At 48.5% G+C, this 22,662-nt stretch overlaps 1 protein-coding gene across 1 annotated transcript in view; it reads left to right on the top strand.

The window, feature by feature from the left end:
• TMPRSS2 (transmembrane serine protease 2) overlaps positions 1–19,864 on the top strand; it is a 46,560-nt gene extending 26,696 nt beyond the window's left edge. The window contains exons 8-14 of the mRNA XM_027546695.1: positions 7,288–7,331; positions 8,651–8,822; positions 10,381–10,556; positions 11,241–11,336; positions 15,174–15,316; positions 15,510–15,662; positions 17,419–19,864. Coding sequence (XP_027402496.1) covers positions 7,288–7,331; positions 8,651–8,822; positions 10,381–10,556; positions 11,241–11,336; positions 15,174–15,316; positions 15,510–15,662; positions 17,419–17,430 — 796 coding nt within the window. The 3' untranslated portion in view covers positions 17,431–19,864. The remainder of the gene's footprint in view (positions 1–7,287; positions 7,332–8,650; positions 8,823–10,380; positions 10,557–11,240; positions 11,337–15,173; positions 15,317–15,509; positions 15,663–17,418) is intronic.
• The last annotated feature ends 2,798 nt before the right edge of the window (positions 19,865–22,662 follow it).

The raw sequence follows: 22,662 nt of genomic DNA, 5'->3' as shown, positions 1-22,662 counted from the left end.
TCTTGCCTTGAGAACCCCATGAACAGTATGAAAGGGCAAAAAGATAGGACATTGAAAGATGAACTCCCCAGGTCAGTAGGTGCCCAGTATGCTACTGGAGGAGAGTGGAGAAATAACTCCAGAAAGAATGAAGAGACAGAGTCAAAGCAAAAAACAATACCCAGTTGAGGATGTGACTGGTGATGGAAGTAAAGTCTGATGCAGTAAAGAACACTATTGCATAGGAACCTGGAATGTAAGGTACATGAATCACGGTAAATTGGAAGTGGTCAAACAGGAGATGGCAAGAGTGAACATCGACATTTTAGGAATCAGTGAACTAAAATGGACTGGAATGGGTGAATTTAACTCAGATGACCATTGTATCAACTACTGTGGGCAAGAATCCCTTAGAAGAAATGGAATAGCCCTCATAGTCAACAAAAGAGTCCAAAATGCAGTACCTGGATGCAATCTCAAAAAGGACAGAATGGTCTCTGTTCATTTCTAAGGCAAACCATTCAATATCATAGTAATCCAAGTCTATGCCTCAACAGTAAAACTGAAGTTGAATGGTTTTATGAAGACCTACAAGTCCTTCTAGAACTAACACCCAAAAGAGATGTCCGTTTCATTATAGGGGACTGGAATGCAAAAGTAGGAAGTCAAGAGATACCTGGAGTAACTGGCACATTTGGCCTTGGAGTACAAAGGCTAACAGAGTTTTGCCAAGAGAACACACTGGCCATAGCAAACACCCTCTTCCAACAAAACAAGAGAAGACTCTACACATGGACATCACCAAATGGTCGATACCAAAATCAGATTGATCATATTCTTTGCAGTCAAAGATGGAGAAACTCTACACAGTCAGCAAAAACAAGACTGGGAGCTGACTGTAGGTCAGATCATGAACTCCTTATTGCCAAATTCAGACTTAGATTGAAGAAAGTAGGGAAAACCACTAGACCATTCAGTTAGGACCTAAATCAAATCCTTTATGATTATAAAGTGGAAGTGACAAACAGATTCAAGGGATTAGACTTGAAAGACAGACTGCCTGAAGAACTATGGACAGAGGTTCGTGACACTGTACAGGAGACAGGGATCAAGACCATCCCAAAGAAAAAGAAAAGCAAAAAGGAAAAATGGTTGTCTGGAGAGGCCTCACAAATAGCTCAAAAAAGAAGAGAAGCTAAAGGCAAAGGAGAAAAGGAAAGATATACCCATTTGAATGCAGAGTCCCAAAGAATAGCAAGGAGAGATAAGAAAGCCTTCCTCAGTGATCAATGAAAAGAAATAAAGGAAAACAATAGAATGGGAAAGACTAGAGATCTCGTTAAGAAATTAGAGATACCAAGGGAACAACATTTCATACGAAGATGGGCACAATAAAGGACAGAAATGGTATGGACCTAACAGAAGCAGTGGACTTCCCCAGTGGCTCAGTTGGTAAAGCGTCTGTCTACAATGCAGTAGACCTGGGTTCGATCCCTGGGTCGGGAAGATTCCCTGGAGAAGGAAATGGCAACCCACTCCAGTACTCTTGCCTAGAAAATCCCATGGACGGAGGAGCCTGGTGTCCATAGGGTCGCAAAGAGTCAGACATGACTGAGTGACTTCATTTCATTTCACTTCAACAGAAGCAGAGGATATTAAGAAGAGATGGCAAGAGTACACAGAAAAACTATACAGAAAAGATCTTCATGACCCAGATGATCACAATGGTGTGATCACCCAGGCAGACATCCTGGAATGTGAAGTCAAGTGGGCCTTAGGAAGCATCACTACAAACAAAGCTAGTAAAGGTGATGGAATTCCAGGTGATCTATTTCAAATCCTGAAAGATGATGCTGTGAAAGTGCTGCACTCAGTATGCCAGCAAGTTTGGAAAACTCAGCAGTGGCCACAGGACTGGAAAAGGTCAGTTTTCATTCCAATCCCAAGGAAAGGCAATGCCAAAGAATGTTCAAACTATCACACAATTACACTCATCTCACAGGCTAGCAACTGCTGCTGCTGCTAAGTCACTTCAGTCGTGTCCAACTCTGTGTGACCTCGTAGACGGCAGCCCACCAGGCTCCCCCATCCCTGGAGTAATGCTCAAAATTCTCCAAGCCAGGCTTTAACAATACATGAACATGATGTTCAAGCTGAAAAGGCAGAGGAACCAGAAATCAAATTGCCAACATCTGTTGGATCATTAAAAAAGCAAGAGAGGTTCCAGAAAACCATCTACTTCTGCTTTATTGACTATGCCAAAACCTTTGACTGTGTGGATCACAGCAAACTGTGGAAGATTCTTAAAGAGATGGGAATACCAGACCACTTTACCTGCCTCCTGAGAAATCTGTATGCAGGTCAAGAAGCAACAGTTAGAACTGGACATGGGACAATAGACTAGTTCCAAATAGGGAAAGGAGTGCGTCAAGGCTGTATATTGTCACTCTGCTTATTTAACTTATATGCAGACTCCATCATGCAAAATGTCAGGCTGGATGAAACACAAGCTGGAATCAGGATTGCTGGGAGAAATATCAATAACCTCAGATATGCAGATAACACCACCCTAATGGCAGAAAGTGAAGAAAACATCACAGCCTCTTGATGAAAGTGAAAGAGGAGAGTGAAAATTTGGATTAAAACTCAATATTCAGAAAACTAAGATCATGGCATCTGTTCTTATAATTTCATGGCAAATAGATGGGGAAACAGTGAGAGGCTTTATTTCTTTGGGCTCCAAAATCACTGCAGATGGTGACTGCAGCCATGAAATTAAAAGATGCTTGCTCCTTGGAAGAAAATCTATGACCAACCTAGACAGCATATTAAAAAGCAGAGACATTACTTTGCCAACAAAGGTCCGTCTAGTAAAAGCTATGGTTTTTCCAGTAGTCACGTATGAACGTGTGAGTTGGATTACAAAGAAAGCTGAGAACTGAAGAATTGATGCTTTTGAACTGTGGTATTGGAGAAGACTCTTGAGAGTCCCTTGGACTGCAAGGAGATCCAACCAGTCCATTCTAAAAGAAATCAGTTCTGAATATTCATTGGAAGGACTGATGCTGAAGCTGAAACTCCAATCCTTTGGCCACCTGATGGAAAGAACTGACTCACTGGAAGAGACCCTGATGCTGGGAAAGATTGAGGGCAGGAGGAGAAGGGGACAACAGAGAATGAAATGATTGGATGGCATCACTGACTCGATGGACATTAATTTGACCTAGCTCCAGGAGTTGGTGATGGACAGGGAAGCCTGGCATGCTGCAGGCCATGGAGTCACAAAGAGTCAAACACGACTAAGTGACTGAACTAAATTGAACTGAGGAATCTCCTCACTCTTCTCCATAGTGGCTGCACCAACTTACATTCCCCCTCACAGTGTAGGAAGGTTCTCTTTTGTTATTTGGAGGCTTTTTAATGATGGCCCTTCTGACCAGTGTGAGGGGATACCTCATTGTTGTTTTAATTTGCGTTTCTCTAATAATTAGTGATGGTGAGCATCTTTTCACGGGTGTGTTGGGCATGGTTGTTTCTTTTTTCCTTTCAAAAACTGCAAATGAGTAGGGGATGTCTGGGAGAATCACCGTTAGAGTCTGATTTCTCTCTTGCTGGTGAGAATTTGTCTGAGTTCCTCACAGGGAGGAGATTGGACTCTAAGTAGGACCCGTCTCTCTGAGCAGCTCTGGGTTCATTCTAGGGAGGCATTTGTGCTAGGTCACTTCAGTCATGTTTGACTCTTTGGAGCCCACAAGGCTCCTCTGTCTATGGGATTCTCTAGGCAAGAATACTGGAGTGGGTTGCCGTTTCCTCCTCAATGGAATCTTCTAGACCCAGGGATCAAACCCACATCTCCTGCATTGCTGGTAGGTTCTTTACCATCAGCGCCACCTTGGGAAGCAGCTGTGGTCTGCTGGCCACCCGTGTGTGCCCTCTGCCCTCCGGGGTATTGGGTAACATCACAAAATGAAGATTCCTCTTTCCCGATTTTCTTCTCTCTGCAGACACAAGAGATGCATCTTAGCGTGTGTCAGGGTGTGTGTCTAGGGGTCCAGAAGAATGTCTCGTGGTCCCCACTGGGGTGACCAACTCATCCTGGTTTTCACAGGACCCTGATGGTTTCACACTGGAAACTCTGCTTCCCAGAGGTCCTCTCAGCCCAGGCAGTGGGGAAGGTTGGTCCCCCAGCCCCAGCCGTAGAGTCAGAGGATGCTGTGTGAGGGGTGGGCCTGGGAGCTAGCGGCTATTCCAGTACTCCAGTGTTTCCTATACCTGGAGGCCAACTTGCAGTGCTGGGAAGGTCGCAGTGTGTCCAGTGGGTGGACGTGAACCTGAGTTGGTCCCACGGTTGATGGTTTGACTAGTTAGGAGGTCGGGGGAGAGGGCTAGGCTTAGGCTACTCAGTCTGTGTTGCGTATGTTTAAAATGTTTGCAGTCTTCCTAGAATCATTCATGCTGGTGTTATTTAGTCACTAAGTCGTGTCTGACTCTTTGGCGACCCCATGGACTGTAGCCCTCCAGCCTCCTCTGTCCATGGGATTTTTCCAGGCAAGAATACTGGAGAGGGTTGCCATGCCCTCCGCCAGGGGGATCTTCTCGGCCCAAGGACCAAACCGGGGTCTCCTGCATTGCAGGCAGATTCTTTACCACTGAGCCACCAGGGAGTATAGAATACTGTTATCCAAATGGAATGTTCTTTCATGTAAAAGACACACAACATACAGCTTCCTCAGTTTCCAGTTCCCCATCACTCATCCAAACCATGCCGTCCCCTCCCTGCTGGCCAGGTGCCAGGTGCTGTGTTTAGGGAAAGAAGGACAAGTCAAGCTTCCCCCTCCTTTTCTGTGAGTGGGAGACTGAAGCAGGTTTGTGTTCCTGGTGGCCTGGGGGGCTGACTTCTGCCCGGGGCACCTAAGCCTATGCCAGGCTGAGCCTAGGAGGAAGGGTGCCCATAGCCAGGTGTGGCCATCAAAACAGCGGGCCGTGGTTTGTCCCCCTGAGAAGCTAAACACAGCTGCCTGGGCTCTTTGTAAATACTGTCTCTTTGTCTTGCTGGTTACTTGGAACCAGGACTGAGCAAGGGAGGGAAGGCTGCCACCTTGTGGTAACTCGTAAGATGGCTTCAGACTTTGGAGGAAAAAAGAGGCCATTGCTTGGCACATGGTATCCCCTATGCTCATCAGGGGGTGGGAGGACTTCTTTCCTGTTTGCTTTCAGATGTAGCACTTTGATACTTGAACCTCGGGCTCCTGGTAGGGCTCGTCTGAGTGACTGCTTCGTGCCCTGATGCTGTGTTGTTCTTCAGTCACTTGGTCGTGTCTGACTCTTTGTGACCCCATGGACTGCAGCACGCCAGGCTTCCCTGTCTTTCACCATCTCTCAGAGTTTGCTCAAACTCATGTCCACTGAGATGGTGATGCCATCCAACCATCTCCTTCTCTGTTGCCCCCTTGTCCTCCTGCCTTCAATCCTTCCCAGCATCAGGGTCTGATGGCTGCTCAGTGTGCCATCAGAATAGGGGAATGACCTGATGATCTTTAGAAAACATCCACTCTTAATGGGAGCATGTCTTCTCTTGGCATCTAGTGCCACCCAGCCAGAGACCACCAGGGCACACCTTGTCTTGGAACCATGGGTGTCTCAGTGGGAGGGTGTTAGAAGGGACTTATAATGGGATGTGGGCTTGTATTGAGTCATTTGGGGAAGATTCCAGGAAGCTAGGCTTGGCCATGGACTGGATGCTGTCCAGAAATGAGGGTGATTCTATAGTTGGTACCTCAATGCTTTTTTGTCAGAAGGTGGGCTAGCATGAAGCCAGGCTACTGCTGGGATTGGCAAAGAAGTGCAGTCACTTGTGCCAGCCAGCAGAGGGGGCTGTTGGTCACTGTGAGGTTTGGACCAGGTTCACGGGATGAATTACAAGCTGGAATCAAGAATGCAGGGAGAAATATCAACAACCTCAGATATGCAGGTGATATGACTCTAATGGCAGAAAATGAAGAGGAACTAAAGGGCCTCTTGATGAGGGTGAAAGAGGAGAGTGAAAAAGCTGGCTTAAAAGTCAACATTTAAAAAACGAAGATCATGGCGTCTGGTCCCATCACTTTATGGCAAATAGATGGGGAAAAACTAGAAACAATGATAGATTTTATTTTCTTAGGCTCCAAAATCACTATGGATGGTGACTGCAGCCTATTATACAGAGTGAAGTAAGCCAGAAAGAAAAACACCAATACAGTATACTAACGCATATATATGGAATTTAGAAAGATGGTAACAATAACCCTGTATACGAGACAGCAAAAGAGACACTGATGTATAGAACAGTCTTATGGACTCTGTGGGAGAGGGAGAGGGTGGGAAGATTTGGGAGAATGACATTGAAACATGTATAATATCATGTATGAAACAAGTCACCAGTCCAGGTTCGATGCACGATACTGGATGCTTGGGGCTGGTGCACTGGGACGACCCAGAGGGATGGTATGGGGAGGGAGGAGGGAGGAGGGTCCAGGATGGGGAACACATGTATACCTGTGGTGGATTCATTTTGATATTTGGCAAAACCAATACAATATTGTAAAGTTTAAAAATAAAATAAAATAAAAAAAGAAAGAAAAAAAAAAAGGAACACTGCCAGCTTCAAATACCTGGGCATCAATGCTGCTTCTCTTTTCAACATGTTGGAGAAAATTCAGTGTACAATGGAATGCATTGGTTAGTTCTTTTTCATCTGTAACCTGGAATGTTTGCCTCCCAAGGAGTAACTCTTCTTCTGTTCCCAGGCAAATGGTTGTATAGTTTTCTGTGCAGTTCATATAAAGCAGTTACAAGAAGCTGGAAGTTTACAAAAGTCTTCCTTACAAAATTAAAGGATGATTTTAAACTACAAGAAAAAAAATAACAGCTGATATGATAAGTGCTTTGACTTGACACTATTGAATGACTAACATACACACACATACACACACATACACACAATGTGTGATTATCTTCACAACCACCTTTGGTACTGTCATTAGCCCATTCTGTTGATGGGGAAATCAAGGCACAGAGAGGTTAAGTGCCTTGCCCAAGGTCACACAGCTTGGATTTTAACCCTCCAGTTTGACTTGGTGTCCACTCTTTACTACTGGCCCCTATGTATGTCGGTTTACTTTCTCTATTCATGTCTTCAATTGCAAACTCTTCTATATCTGAAGAGGCAGGGAGTGAGAACATTGGAAGAAAATGTTTATTTCTAATTATTTCGAGAATCAAGTGTCTTTACTGTTACAGTGAGCAGAATTTTCCCCTCTTCTTTTGCAGCGATGCTTGTTCTTCAAAAACAGTGGTTTCTTTACGCTGTATAGGTAAGTGATTCTTGGTTTTCTGTTTCTAAAATGGGATGCATTTTGGTATCCCATTTGATACCAAAATCAAATGGTATCAAATTTGATACCTTATTGAAATGTATCCCAGTGTGTCTTTGGGGGACTTGGAGATAGAAGGTGGAGTAACGCGTCAGGACACACCCAGCACCCTGCCCAAGGGTTCCCGTTCTTGAATCTGGATACACTTTAGATACCTATTGCTTTGGTCCAAGAAACAGCTGTCCCAAGGACAGACAAACTGCAGAGACAGACAATGTGGCCCTCTCTGTGGTGTCCACATTGTGGGGCTGGAGACCCATGGGTGTCCCCATTCCAGCGTTTGGACTACTTGTAGTTTCCAACCTTTTGGGCTTCCCTGGTGGCTCAGACAGTAAAGAATCTGCCTGCACTGCAGAAGACCTGAGTTCAATCCCTCTGTCAGGAAGATCCCTTGGAGAAGGAAATGGCAACCCACTCCAGTATTCTTGCCTGGAAAATTCCATGGACAGAGGAACCTGATGGGCTACAATCCACGGAGTCGCAAAGAGTTAGACATGACTGAGCAACTAACACTTTCACATTTTCCAAACGTTTTATGGGTATGGAGGATACTGTCCCTGAGCTCCCTTCTCTGGTATGGCCCCATCCTCTTCCCGTATGGGTCTCGGCCCTGAAGCTTGGATTCCCAGTTTGAACAGGTGAAGCTAGCAGTCGCTCCGGGGTGACCACCATTCCCCAGTGGTCCTGGCAGTAACTTCCCACACATGTTGGTTCAAGATACCAGGAGATACCAGGAGAGCATGGTGCCTGCCCTGTCCTCCTGCCCACGCTGTCCACCTTGTGATGGTTTGAGAGCAGTGCATAGGAGAAAAGCCCTCCTTAGCTTTGTTCAGGAATCTTAGGGTCTCTGAGCATTCAAGGGGGTTCCAGGGCCTTTGTTATCTGCCCTGCTACATGGGTATTTGGGAGATGCTGATGGAATCACACAAGTGCCAAGCAACTGGTGGCATCCAGGCTATCAGAAGCGGTGCTTCCCGGGGGTGGCTGCGGGGGTGGGGTGGTTGCTGGAGGAGTGTCCTCTGGCCCCCCACCCCAGCCTAAAGAGACCAGGCGGCGTTTTCCAAAGTCAGAGCCCAAAGAAACAGGAACAAGAGGAGATCACGGTCACCCTGCAGCCAGGCCGGAACCTTGGGATGGGAACACAGTATGGCAGGTGTCCGGGAGAAGCGGGAAGGAGGGTGGCAAAGGGCGTAGTGGGATTGGGTGGGGGCGGCCATGCTTTGCTCATTCGCCGGCTGCACTGTGCTTGTCTCTCTCAGAATGCGGGGTCTCCGTGAAGACGAGCCGCCAGAGCCGGATTGTGGGGGGATCGAATGCTTACTCGGGCGAATGGCCCTGGCAGGTTAGCCTGCACGTGCAGGGCATCCACGTCTGTGGGGGCTCCATCATCACCCCGGAGTGGATCGTGACAGCCGCACACTGCGTAGAGGAGTAAGTCTCGAGGAGGTGGGGCCTGAGGAAGGGGGCGTGGCCTGAGGAAAGGGGCGGAACCAGAGGAGTAGGGGGCGGAGCCTGGGGTTCTGAGGCGGCTTTGCCAGAGGCCTTGAGCAAAGTCCTTGACTGCTGCAGGCTCCGGTTTCCTTGGGGACAACTGGGGCTTCTAAGGGCGCCTCGCTGGCGTCACAGGGAGGGTCAGATGACTTGTGAAGCACGTGAAACTGTGGCCAATACATCCCATAGCGTGTGTCCATCGCTTTGAGTCAGCATAGGGATGCAGTGTAAGGCTGGGGTGATGCTATGATCAGAACGAATTCCAGTCCACAGTCTTCTCAGCTCGGTCCTATCCTTCCTGAGGCCGCTGCCCTCTCGACAAGTTTGGGCTCCCTGGATGCTCGTCCCCAGAGAGACACTCAGAGAAACTTGGGGACACTCAAACCTCAGGCTGTCCTGCCAGAAGGTTCTCTGTGATCCATTAAGCAGCCTGGGCCCCAGAGTTGCCCATACAGATGGGTGGGGAGGGGTGAGGGTGGCCATCATTTATAGCGTTAGCTTTTGTAGACGATACTGTTCTTCCTTCTTTTTTCTTAAACAAGGAATTTTTTTTGGTCACATGGATATTTTGAAAAACCCTCACTCATGGGAGCTGTTTGTCATGTTTAGAGTGAGGCTGGGCCTAATTTGGCTGTTCCCTGGCTGATTAGCCTCACACAGTTTACCCCAGGTGTCTGACAGTAGTGTCTGCACCTGTAAGTCAGGTGTGCTGTTTTGAGGGTTGTTGCGAAGGTTGAAGGAAGGAGTGTGTATAACTCAGGAGTGTCCCTTCCTTCCATCCACCAGATTCCATGGGCTCTAAGACTTGGGGTTTTCTTAGAAGGGAAGCACCCAAAAGAAGGTAGTGCCTGGTGGTTATTAGACTCAGAGTCTACTCCCTGGTACACATTTATTAAGCACCTACTGTGTGCCAGGAGATGTTCTAGTATATAAAGATAAGTAAGACCCAGTCATGCTGGAAATAAGGTTTCAAACCTCAGGGAGATGTGTAGATTCAAGAATAAGTTGGGCTTCCCAGGTGGCGCTAGTGGTAAAGAACCTGCCTGCTAATGCAGGAAACTTAAGAGACATGGGTTTGATCCCTGGGTCAGGAAGATCCCCTGGAGGAGGGCAGGGCAACCCACTCCAGTATGCTTGCCTGGACAATTCCATGGACAGAAGAGCATTGCAGGCTATAGTCTATAGGGTCACAAAGAGTCAGACATGACTGAAGCGACTTAGCACACATGCATAAGTGTTCTTGGAATTGCAAGTGTTTGCAGGCTGGTGCAGAAATACGGGAGGAAAATGATTCACTGATGAAGTAAAGGAGATGGGTGTAGGAGGGTGAGGCTGTGTAAGATGGGGAAAGAGAAGAGCCTGAGACCACCTGGCCATTCTGGTGTGGCTTCTGACAAGTCATGTCGCCTCGGGGGCTGATGACTTTTGAGAACTGTGGAATGCGTGTTTTGTATTTGCCATTCTTACATGCTGAGCGGTGTTCCTCTCTGTCTTCCAGACCTCTTAACAATCCCAAGATCTGGGTGGCCTTTGCAGGAATCTTGAAACAATCTTACATGTTCTATGGAAGTGGATACCGAGTAGCAAAAGTGATTTCCCACCCAAATTATGATTCCAAGACCAAGAACAATGACATCGCGCTAATGAAGCTGCAGACGCCTCTGACTTTCAACGGTGCGTACCTGTGTTCCGGCAGCCCAGGGTGTGTGAACAGTTTTGACCAAATCTTAAGAGGCTGACTGGAAATAAAACGTGCTGTGAAGACTGGATGGAGGAAATGTGCATTGAGCTACAGTGTGCAGGGCTGGGGGAGGGGATGACTGCTAGAAGAGGGTTTCCAGAGACTGAGCCACCCCAAAATGTGCTTGTGGCCACTGAGCGATGTGGTCACCACCATGTTTTTCCTCCACCACACGGTGACAACTTAGCACACATGCACATCTACAAAAGTCATTTCATAATCAGGGTCTGATCAGTGACAGTTGACACTGTGCCTTTAATTATAATACACTGATCAGTTACCTTCATCGTGATCAGTTTAGTCTGTAGTTGATACAGCCCTGCCGTGCCTATTTGCATCACAGGACTGTTGACTGTTGACTTTCAGCTGTTAACTGTTGACCTTCAGTTTTCCCAAACCCTAACTTCCAGAGGTGAACTTCTTGTCTCTTAGAAAAAGGGTCGTGGCAGGGAGAGGAAGAGGATGCTAGGACACATTGGAATCTAGAAGGCTCCTTGGGCCACAGGGTGGTGGTCCCAGGCCCAGTGCATGCACATGGAAAGGTCCAGGTGGAGACCATCACCCGAGGCCTTCAGTTAGACCAGAGCCGCTCATGGTGTTTTCTTTTCATGAAACAGACAAAGTGAAGCCAGTGTGTCTACCCAATCCAGGCATGATGCTGGAGCCAACTCAGTCCTGCTGGATTTCCGGGTGGGGGGCCACCTACGAGAAAGGTGAGTCTCCCCGCCCAGGGTCTGCAGGTCCCATGAATCAGAGCATGGGTTCAGAAGTGGGAGATCGAGGTTTTGATCTTGGTTCTACCACTGAATGATTGGATGATTTTTGGGTGATTCACCCAGGCTGTTTGCCTCAGGTTCTCTACATGTTAGATGGGAAAATCCTACCTGCCCTACCTACCACAGTGCCCTGATTAAGGTCAAATGCAAAGACTTCCCTAGTGGTCCAATGGTTAAAACTTCATTTTCCAGGGCAAGGAGTGTGGGTTCAATCCCTCATCAGGTAGCTAAGATCCCACATGCCTCGTGGTCAAAAAACCAAATATAAGCAGAAACAATACTGTAACAAATTCAATAAAGGCTTTTAAAAAACTGGTCCACATCAAAAAATTAATTAAAAAAACAAATCAAGTGGAACAGTGAGTGGAAACTGCGTTTTGGAGTGTAGAGGGCACCTAAACGTGAGAGGCACATGGCCCACCATGTTCAAGTCACAGAGTCATTAACGGGCTGCCTGGAAGTCTGCTGGCCTTTGATGCGAGGATAATGGTCTCAGTGAGGATGGGCCTGTGTGACTGGCAGCAACTGGCTGCAAGTCATCAAAGCCTAGTCCTCCTGCCCTGACCACACAGAGGGGAAGAGGCTCTAGACTCTCCTGACGCAGGCTGGCCCTGCTGCCTTCAGTTATAATTTGGTTTCATGTCTGATAACCTTTTTCAAATGAAGAGATCCAGGCTGTTTCCTTTATACAGAGCATTGGATGTGCTTCAGTTCAGTTCAGTCACTCAGTCCTGTCTGACTCTTTGCAACCCCATGGACTGCAGCACACCAGGCTTCCCTGTCCATCACCAATTGCCAGGGCTTGCTCAAACTCACGTCCCTTGAGTTGGTGATGTCATCCAACATCTCATCCTCTGTCGTCCCCTTCTCCTCCTGCCCTCAATCTTTCCCAGCATCAGGGTCTTTTCTAAGGAGTCAGTTCTTCACATCAGGTGGCCAAAGTATTGGAGCTTCAGCTTCAGCATCAGTCCTTCCAATGAATATTCAGGACTGATTTCCTTTAGGATGGACTGGTTTGATTGACACTCAAGAGTCTTCTCCAATACCACTGTTCAAAAGCATCAGTTCTTCCATGCTCAGCTTTCTTTATAGTCCAATTATCACATCCATACATAACTACTGGAAAAACCATATCTTTAACTAGATGTACCTTTGTTGGCAAAATAATGTCTCTGCTTTTTAATATGCTATCTAGGGTGGTCATAGCATTTCTCCCAAAGAGCAAGCGTCTTTTAATTTCATGGCTGCATTCACCATCTGCAGTGATTTTGGAGCCCCCCAAAATAGTCTCTCACTGTTTCCATTGTTTGTCCATCTATTTGCCTTGAAGTGATGGGACTGGATGCCATGATCTTAGTTTTCTGAATGTTGAGTTTTAAGCCAACCTTTTCACTCTCCTTTTTCACTTTCATCAAGAGGCTCTTTAGTTCTTCTTCACTTTCTGCCATAAGGGTGGTGTTATCTGCATATCTGAGGTTTTTGATATTTCTCCCAGCAATCTTGATTCCAGCTTGTGCTTCTTCCAGCCCAGCATTTCTCATGATGTACTCTGCATATAACTTAAATAAGCAGGGTGACAGTATACAGCCTTGACGTACTCCTTTTCCTATTTGGAACGAGTCTGTTGTTCCATGTCCAGTTCTAACTATTTCTTCTTGACTTGCATACAGATTTCTCAGGAGGCAGATAAGGTGGTTTGGTATTCCCATCTCTTTAAGAATTTTCCACAGTTTATTGTGATCCACACAGTCAAAGTCTTTGGAGTAGTCAATAAAGCAGAATTAGATGTTTTTCTGGAATTCTGTTGCTTTTTCAGTGATCCAAAGAAGGTTGGCAATTTGATCTCAGGTTCCTTTGCCTTTTCTAAATCCAACTTGAACATCTGCAAGTTCATGGTTCATGCACTGTTTAAGCTTGGCTTGGAGAATTTTGAGCATTACTTTGCTAGTAATGAGTGCAATGAGTGCAATTGTGTGATAGTTTGAACATTCTTTGGCATTGCCTTTCTTTGGAATTGGAATGAAAACTGACCTTTTCCAGTCCTGTGGCCACTGCTGAGTATGTGGATGTGCTTAGTGGTACGTTTATATTAATATATTGTTTACATCCTTCCAGAAGTATTTAGGGCACACCTACAAGGAATTCTTTAAAGCAGGGGTCTCAAACCCCAGGCCATGGATTGGTGCTAGTCAGTGATCTGTTAAGAACCAGGCCACACAGGAGGAGGTGAGCAGCGGGTGAGCAAGCAAAGCTTCATCGTATTTATAGCTGCTCCCCATTGCTTTCATTACCACATTATCACAATGTTCTAATAATAGAAACAAAGGGCACAATAAATGTAATGCACTTGAATCATCCTGAAACCATCCCCCCACCTCCCTGGTCCATGGAAAAACTGCCTTCTACGAAACTGGCCCCCAGCTCCAGGAAGGTTGGGGACCACTGGTTTAAAGCGAGGTGAATAGTACATGGGAGGAGCGACTTAGAGAAAGAAGGGAGAGCTGGCAACTGGGCTGAGTATCTTGGCATCTGGACGAGAGAAGCTCCTGGGTTGATCCTTCCAGTTGTGAGCAAGTTTCCTTAGTAGCCAAGACCAAAGGAAAAGTCAGCCATGATCTGTGGGGCACCTTCCAAGGGCTGGGAGAGTAACAGTGAGCAAACTAAAACAAAACCTCTGCCTGCAGGAGCTTCGCATTCTCCTGTGGGCGCTGGGGGCAGATTGTGCTCAGATAGGGAATGAGAAACTAGGTGCTTTCAAACAGTGGAGGCTTGTCACGGTGAGAGGTGGTCAGGGAGGGCTTCCTGGAAGAGGGGACATTTGAGCTGAAATCAGCATGACAAGAATGTCTTAGGAACAGAAGGGCCAGTGTGGCCTGGGCATGATGAACCAGGAGCAAGGGGGCAGTCTGGAGTCAGGTTGCATAGGGTATTGTAGGCTATGATGATAGCACTGGCTTCTAATCCAAGTGGGCCATGGAGCTGCTAGGGAGTGACATGGTTGGACGGCTAAGTAGGGACTCACAGAAAAGGTGACAGCATGGAGAGGAGACCACTGCCACATCCTGCGAGACAAGAAGGTGGCCAGACCAGGGAGGTGGGTGTGGGGGTAGGGGCAGAGCCACCAAATCCGTTGATCGATGGAGTGTCACGGGAAAGTGAGCAGTCTCAGGGGGCCTGATTCGTGCTCGTGATCTGAGCCCCATGGTGGGGCATGGGGCCACTTCCCAAGTTGAGGAGGCTCAAGTGGCATGGCTTAGGGCGGATAAGCACTCCAGGAGAGGCTCTGCTTCAGCCCCCAAGGCCACAGAGCCTAGAAAACCTCTGTGTAGCAGGTGGGTGATGGAGACAGCACAGACCTGCAAGTGATTGGTCGCTCCCACATGCAGGGAGCGAGGGCAGGCAGTCAGGAGTGGAGCAGCGCGTGGGCTTGAGAAAGCTTAGGGTGCTTGAGGTGGAAACACAGGAGTTTCTGGTGTCAGCCTGGGAACTGTCCAGAGGGGAGAGAGCGATGGAGGAGGAGAAGTGATCCCAGGGAACCACGTGGCTGGGCCATGAGCGGGTGACTCTAGGACACAGTTGGAGCTTGGTCCTCAGCCCAGAGGCAGGTAGTCCTCTCCAAACACAATCCAGAGCCACTTTAAACGCACGCCCCAGCAGTTGAAAGGTACCTGGGTTCCCCAGGAGCAGGCTTGGTAGGAGTGGCATGGCCGTATGTCCACGTGTCCAGGAGGGAGACCAGGCTTCCTGTGAAAGCTATGCTGTCTTTTGTTGCAGGGAAGACCTCAGATGACCTGAACGCGGCCAAGGTGCACCTCATTGAGCCCCGGAAGTGCAACAGCAAGTACATGTATGACAACCTCATCACGCCCGCCATGATCTGTGCAGGCTACCTGCGGGGCACCGTCGACTCCTGCCAGGTGATGACCAGCTGGGCTTTGCCCGGCTCCCACTGGGCCCATGAAGTGTGTCCCTCCCCTACCTGGGACCCGGGGTTGGAGGAGACCTGGAGACTCTCCCATCACCCCACTGAGCCCTCATCCCACCTTCTTGCCCTCTGGCTTGTGTGGCTTGTGGATTGACTTCTGTTCTGTAACCTGCTGTGTCCCCCAGGGTGACAGTGGAGGTCCTCTGGTCACACTGAAGAGCAGTGTCTGGTGGCTGATTGGAGACACGAGCTGGGGGTCAGGCTGTGCCAAGGCGTACCGACCGGGAGTGTACGGGAACGTGACAGTGTTCACAGACTGGATCTATCAACAAATGAGGGTAACCTTTCCATCCTCCTGATCGGCTCCCCACTTCACTGTGTCAGAGCCTGGGGGTCTAGGAGGTGTGGTCCTGTGACAGGTCGCACCCCTCCCCATATGCGTTTGGATGAAAACTTCTGGGTCCCAGCTTTGCAGGGTCCAGGGTTACCTGTGATGGGCTTGCTTCTGGCTCTAATAGCTCCATTCACCTACTCAGATGTCATTGCATCAAACTTCTGGGGATGGGCAGAAAGCAGAGCGAGGCTGCCAGGCATGATTCAGGCCTATCCTTCTCTGGGCTGTCACAGACCCCCAGGGGAGCAGCTGGGGTCTCTGGTACAAGGAGAGGGCATGAGAAGGGAAAGATCCCAGGGGTTCCTGGTGCCCCTGCTGCCTCTGGCTTCTGGCCTGGTGCATGATACTCAGAGGGGCCCAGTCTTGGGTCCTGTCTGGATCCTGGGTGAGGACTGGATGTCTGTCCATCGCAGGGGCCTTGGGACTGGGCAGTGCTCACAGATTTTGGCTCCTTCCAAGGCCAGGTTCCAGGTGAAAGTCCTGTCTCCCTCAAGTCTCCAAAGGTGCCCAGGTGCCAGGAGATGGGGCAGAAGCCGAGGGCAGTGCCTGGTGAGGCATGGCCTGTGTCTCTCCTGAGCCAAAACCTAAGACCTAACACCTTCAAGTGACTCGGGGCCCAGCCAGTCCCCGCCCCACAAAGGGCCGAGTTCTGGAAATTCATGACCCCCACTGTCCCACTGAGGACCTGCATGATGCAGGCAAGCTGGGAGGGGGTCCTGGGGAGACTGGCGGGGGAGGTGAGGCAGGCCATGGGGTAACTGTCCCTCCAGGATGAGAGAGCGAACAGGCACCATGTGTCTAGGCAATGCTGGTGGCTCAGCAGCAGGAAGTGGTGGCGGGGGTGGGGGGTGGTCGGCTGGATGACAACAGAGGAGGTGGAGTAGAAAGCAGGACTACGTAGACCATGGATGACTTTCAGTGGCTAAGGTCATGCTTGGTTGGCCCAGAGATGCCTGTGTCCCAGCGGTGCTGAGTGATGGGACCCACCCCCAACATCCCGGCCCCTCCTGTCCCTGGGCCTTTGCACATACTGTTCTCCTCTATTGTCAGTCTAACCCAACCTTCATGCTGTAGAAAAAAATATCCCTTTGTCTTATTTTTTAAATAATTTATTTATTTAATTCTTGGCTATGCTGGGTCTTTATTGCTGCACAGATGTTCTCTCATTGTGGTGAGCAGGGTTTACTCTCTCATGGTGTGAGCAGGCTTCTCATTGCAGTGGCTTCTCTTATGGGGCGTTTCCCAGGTGACGCTAGTGGTAACGAACCTGCCTGCCAGTGCAGGGAGATGTAAGAGACTTGAGTTCGATCCCTGGGTTGGGAAGATCCCCTGGAGGAGGGCACAGCAACCCACTCCAGTATTCTTGCCTATAGAATCCCATGGATAGAGGAGCCTGACGGGCTTCGGTCCATGAGGTCACAAAGAATCCAGCATGAGTGAAGCAATGTAGCATGCACTCTTGCTGTGGAGCACAGGCTCTAGATCCCAGGCTCAGTGGTTGTGGTACATGGGCTTAATTGCTCCGAAGCATGTGGTATCTTCCTGGATCAGGGATAGAACCCATGTCTCTTGTGTTAGCAGGTGGACTCTTTACCACTGAGCCACCAGGGAAGCCCTCCCTGTCAATGTAGGGGAAAAATAATTTTCTGCCTTTGTTTGTCTTAAGAAAATAATATCGTTTCTTTTTCCTTTTTGAACAGGCAAACAGCTAATCTGTACGGCCTGGGTCCTTGACAACATTGCACAAGAAAAAGAAGGGGCTGATTGTTAATCCCCACGCATTGTGTATTGTTTGAAGTGATTCCAGGTCCTTTTGTTTTTATGCGATCATGATCCTGTATGTCTTGGCCCTTTCCACAGTTCTGTGCAGACCCCGTGGCTCCCCTACCCCCGGGCCCACCCTTCCAGACCCCTCATCTGACCGGTGAGGCTGGCTGGCCATGGACAGCAGAGCCAGCGCAGAGCAAGGGGATGGGGTCTGCCCCACGGGGTCTCCCCTCTGAGCCCCACTGCAGGGACCCTTCTTGGATGCACAGGGGGCTGGCGACTTCTTAGCTGCTGGACGGCTTGAGAAAGGAAGGCGAAAAGCCTGGCAGAGCCTGCAGGGGCCAGCCTCTGGGGCCACTGCTGGTGAGGCCACTTAGGGTAGCCCCAGGGCCTGTCTCTCCTCGAGGGAATTTGATGAACATTCTTGAGTGCCTTCTTAGCAGCCCAGAGTGCTGGCTGGAAATAAAGGGGCCAGCTCTTCATGGGTGATGACTTGATAGACACTTGAAAGGGGACCCAAACCTTTTTCTTTCGGGGGGTGTGTAGACAGAGCCCTGGGAACATATGTGATCACCCCCAGCATTGCTGGGGGCCCCCACCCAGGGAGACCCGCCTTATTCTCCAGTCTCTCTCTGGCCTCCCTTGAAGATGGTGCAATGCCCTGGGCCCCCACTGAGGTCTTCACCCCGAGTAGGGTGCCTGCTGACCCTCTTAACGCCTGCTAATCATTCACCTGGAAATCGAGCTCACCCAGGGAAATCAGGGATACTAATTAAAGAAACACTGTTTCCTGTAAAGCGTCTACCTGTTACTACCTCAGTGCCCATGAAACCGGGCCGTAGTCCTACTCTTACTTTTTGAAATTACTGCTGCCTTTGCTTGTGTGAGCAGTAGCCGACTTGAGCTACTTTCACAAAGTGACTGCTCCCAATTTAATGTTCTGTAAATGTTGTCCTGAAGCACAGCATCTGGGCTTGTGAGAAAGGAGAGAGGGGTGTGCACAGGCCTCCCCCGGGCCCCTTCCAACCACTCCTCAAGCTCCCCTGCAGGGGAGAGTCAGGCTTCAGTGACCAAGTGTGAAGCGTAAACACGGGTGCTGTGAGGTCCTGCCTCCTCTCCGACACGCTGGTTTCGCAGAACTACTTGAGTGATTCTGCACAAGGACTTGACCTTGGAGTGGAAGTCAGGACGATGCGCTAGCAGGATGCTCGGCGGCAGCATCCCAGGGGCCATCCTGACCTGCCTGCTCCCGAGTCAGATTTTAAAAAGCGTCGTCATGGTGAGCAAGCATTCCTTCTTTAGTGCTTCTTTTAATTTATGTGACCACTGTTTGTTCTCTGTTTTGTATCTTTTTTAAACTGTAAAATTCAATTGTGAAAAACTGAACAAATAAATTATGCATTTTTTTTTCCAAACATGTGGCAAGCAGAACCGGTCTGCATTTCCGCATTGGGCCTTGATGTCAGGGCAGCCCCTGAATGGTGGGTTGGCAGGGGGTGAGGTCATGTGGGGTGGGGCAGATGTGGTCTCCTGGCTGCCCTGCTGGCCCCCACAGCTTGTCCTGTAGGATAGCAAAGTGAAAGTGTGAAAGTGTTAATTGCTCAGTCATGTCCAACTCTTTGTGACCCCATGGACTGTAGCCTGCCAAGCTCCTCTGTCCATGGGATTCTCCAGGGAAGAATATTGGGGTGGGTAGCCATTCCCTTCTCCAGGGGATCTTCCCGACCCAGGGATTGAATCCAGGTCTCCTGCATTCCTGGCAGATTCTTTACCGTCTGAGCCACCAGGGAAGGCATCAGTCCCCAACTTTTTGGCACCAAGGACCAGTTTCATAGAAGACAATTTTCTCATGAACTGGGATGGTTCAGGTGGAGTGATGGGAAGCGGCCGATGAAGTTTCCCATCGCCACTCACCTCCTGCTGTGCAGCCTGGACCAGTACTGATCCTAGGGGCTGGGGACCCCTGCTATAGGAGGTAACCAAGCTCCTTAAGGAGCATAACCTGTACCTCCCATTTCTACCAGATATGGACCCTGAGACCCAACTCCCTTCTAGAACTCTCTGCCCAGTGACCCCAGAGTCCTCAGATTCTGCCTTCTCAAACTTGTATAGCATCTCCTCCCCTAAAATTCCTGTGAGCTCATGGCAGCAGAGCTGCTTCCTTAACATGTGTCTCAGCCCCTGGAGTTGTGACTACAGGTAAGAGAGAGAGAGAGGGTAAATGTTTTCCTCCCTGGAAGAGATATCCACTCATGTTCTTCAAATAGCCCAAATCTGGCAGGTCCCAATGTGTAACAGGTGATTGGAGAGAATTGTCTGCGTTGTGTCAGTTTGTGTTAAAATTATGGTAAAAGTTGTAATAAAAAAGTAAAGAAAACATGTGTTTTGTTAGATAATATTTTTTTTTAAGTTTTTTTTTTTTTTGATGTGGGCCATCTTTAGAATCTTTTATGCTATGGCTCCAATACTTTCACTACCTGATGCTAAGAGCTGACTCATTGGGAAAGACCCTGATGCTGGGAAAGATTGAAGGTGGGAGGAGAAGGGGAGGGCAGGAGGAGAAGGGGATGACACGAGATGAGATGGTTGGATGGCATCACCAACTCCATGGACGTGAGTCAGATCACTCCGGGAGATGGTGAAGGACAGGGAAGCCTGGCGTGCCGCAGTCCACGGGGTCGCAAAGAGTCGGACATGACTTAGCGACTGAACAACAAAAGAATGAAAGGGGACAAGTTGGGGCAGGTGCCTGCCATCCACCAGTCTTTGTCACCTGATCGCCATAGAATTTTGTTTTCTGTATGTTTGCTTAAAGACACCTTACTGGTAGATACTGTCAATTCATTAACACTGAACTCATGGCCAGCAACCCCATAAGTCACTCCTGAAGGACACTTCCCTAGCACACATGTTTTGTCTGGAGGGCACAGCCAGCCTTCCTGCACTTAGATTAGACAGCACTTCCCATTCTGCTTGGGGCCATTTCAACATTGACATCACCATCTGAAAATACAAAAATGCTAAACAACAGGCGCTAAATAAACTGAAAAGGATACTTATTTACAGTCTGAGCTGAAGCAGGAAGGCAGGGTAGCCATTTTCACACTCAAATAGCCGTTCAGTTTTTGCTCCTCTGCCGGTGTCCATGAAAGCGCTGCTAGTGTTCATTTGGGGTAACAGATCAACTTTAATGAGTAGGTGGATCTACCGGTATGGAATCTGTGAATAATGAAGATGGACTGTGTCCTAAAAGTGTCCACGTGGCAGGGCAGCTGACATCTTTTTCAGTCGTATTTCTCATTTTGCAGTCCTCCTCCCATGAGTGGTTTTAATTTTGAATGAAGCTGATTTCACTTAAAAGATCCAGCCAGGGAGGGGACTTTCCTGGTGGTCCAGTAGCTAAGACTCTACATTCCCAATGCAGGAGGACTGGGTTTAATCCCAGGGTGGAATAGATCCCACGTGCCACAAAGAAGATCGAAGATCCTGCATGCGGCAACTAAAACCTAGCGTAGCCAAATGAATAAATATAAACAACAAAGATCCAGCCTGAATGCTGAAACTAGGGAAATAGATATTTCTGTATTTAAACCTTTACAAGAGACAAACATTAATTTGCTTAATATAAATTAACCCAAAATACTAAAGTGGACACATGAGTATTAAAGGTGTGGAATCTGTGTTGATCACTTTGTGGCTTCTTGCAGCTGGGGAAGTAGGTGAGTTTCCAGGGTAGAGAATGAATTAACTTTGATTCGATTCTCACTGAGCTGTTATGGGGGAGGGCACAGTCCTGCCTTAAACTCAGGCACCTGGTCTGTTCTCAGCACCTCCCTGGTTCTCTTGGGGTTGCCCTGATTTGGCTCGAAATTCAGAGACTTTATTCTTTTGACCAAGGCTTCACCCTGGACCCGAGTTTGTGAAGAGCCACACATACATATACTCCCGGTTGGAGTCCTATCCCACAGCCGCAGTCCTTTTCTGCTCTGGATGTAGAGAGGGTGATGTATGATATGGTACAGGCCAGAGCTCTTCTCCCAGTGTGCCCAGTGTTTTAAGAAAAATGTGCAATTTATGCTACTTCCAAAGTAGTTCAGTTCAGTTTGGTAGCTCAGTCATGTCCGACTCTTTGCAACCCCATGGACTGCAGCACGCCAGGCTTCCCCGTCCATCACCAACTCCTGGAGCTTGCTTAAACCCATGTCCGTTGAGTCTGTGATGCCATCCAACCATCTCATCCTCTGTCGTCCCCTTCTCCTCCTGCCTTCAATCTTTCCCAGCATCAGGGTCTTTTTCAATGAGTCAGTTCTTCACATCAGATGGCCAGAGTATTGGAGCTTCAGTCCTTCCAATGAATATTCAGGACTGATTTCCTTTAGGACTGACTGGTTTGATCTCCTTGCTTTCCACGGGACTTTGAAGAATCTTCTCCAATACCACAGTTCAAAAGCATCAATTCTCTGTTTTAAAAAGTCACTAATGTACCAGCTGTGCCTGCTTTCTGTCTCTGCAACCCCATGGACTGCAACCCACCAGGCTCCTCTGTCCATGGGATTCTCCAGGCAAGAATACTGGAGTGGGCTGTCATTCCTTCTCTGGGGGATCTTCCCCACCCAGATATTGAACCCACATCTACTCCATTGCAGGCAGATTCTTTACCACTAGGCCACCTGCGAAAGCCCATAATGTACCAGCTATTTCATTTTAAATGAATTAACCCCATAAATATTGGTGTTTGAGCCATCGTTTTGCTTTGATTAAAGAACCTGAACTCATAATCCCCTGAAAATCCACTAATCACTTGGAAAGCCAACGTCAGTGCCTCATTAGCTGCTTTTAGGGCTTCCTGGTTTACCAGTTGGATTGGATTCCTTTCCTCCCACACAGTAACTGACGGTGGGGACTTTCCTGGCTGGCTGCTTTTGTCTTTGCTCTAAGAAGGAAACTAATAAAGGTAGCTGCTCCGTAGCATCTTAGAAGATAGTCAAGCAAGCAGCAAGTCACTTGGACATGTGCCTGGCATCTCCTACGCCCACTCCCTCCCACAGCGTTTACTAAGCACCAGCAGACCCTGTATTCTGGAAAACCGAGGCTTCCTAGTTCTGTCACTTCAATGTTATCTAGTTCCTCTCCTAGCTCTGCTCCAAACTCAACCCCACACTCTGGGGTCAACCGAG

Source organism: Bos indicus x Bos taurus, chromosome 1 (assembly GCF_003369695.1).
Source record: "Bos indicus x Bos taurus breed Angus x Brahman F1 hybrid chromosome 1, Bos_hybrid_MaternalHap_v2.0, whole genome shotgun sequence".
NCBI lineage: Eukaryota > Metazoa > Chordata > Mammalia > Artiodactyla > Bovidae > Bos > Bos indicus x Bos taurus.
The sequence above is the reverse complement of the archived record's forward strand: the minus strand, read 5'-3'. Positions and strand labels throughout refer to the sequence as shown.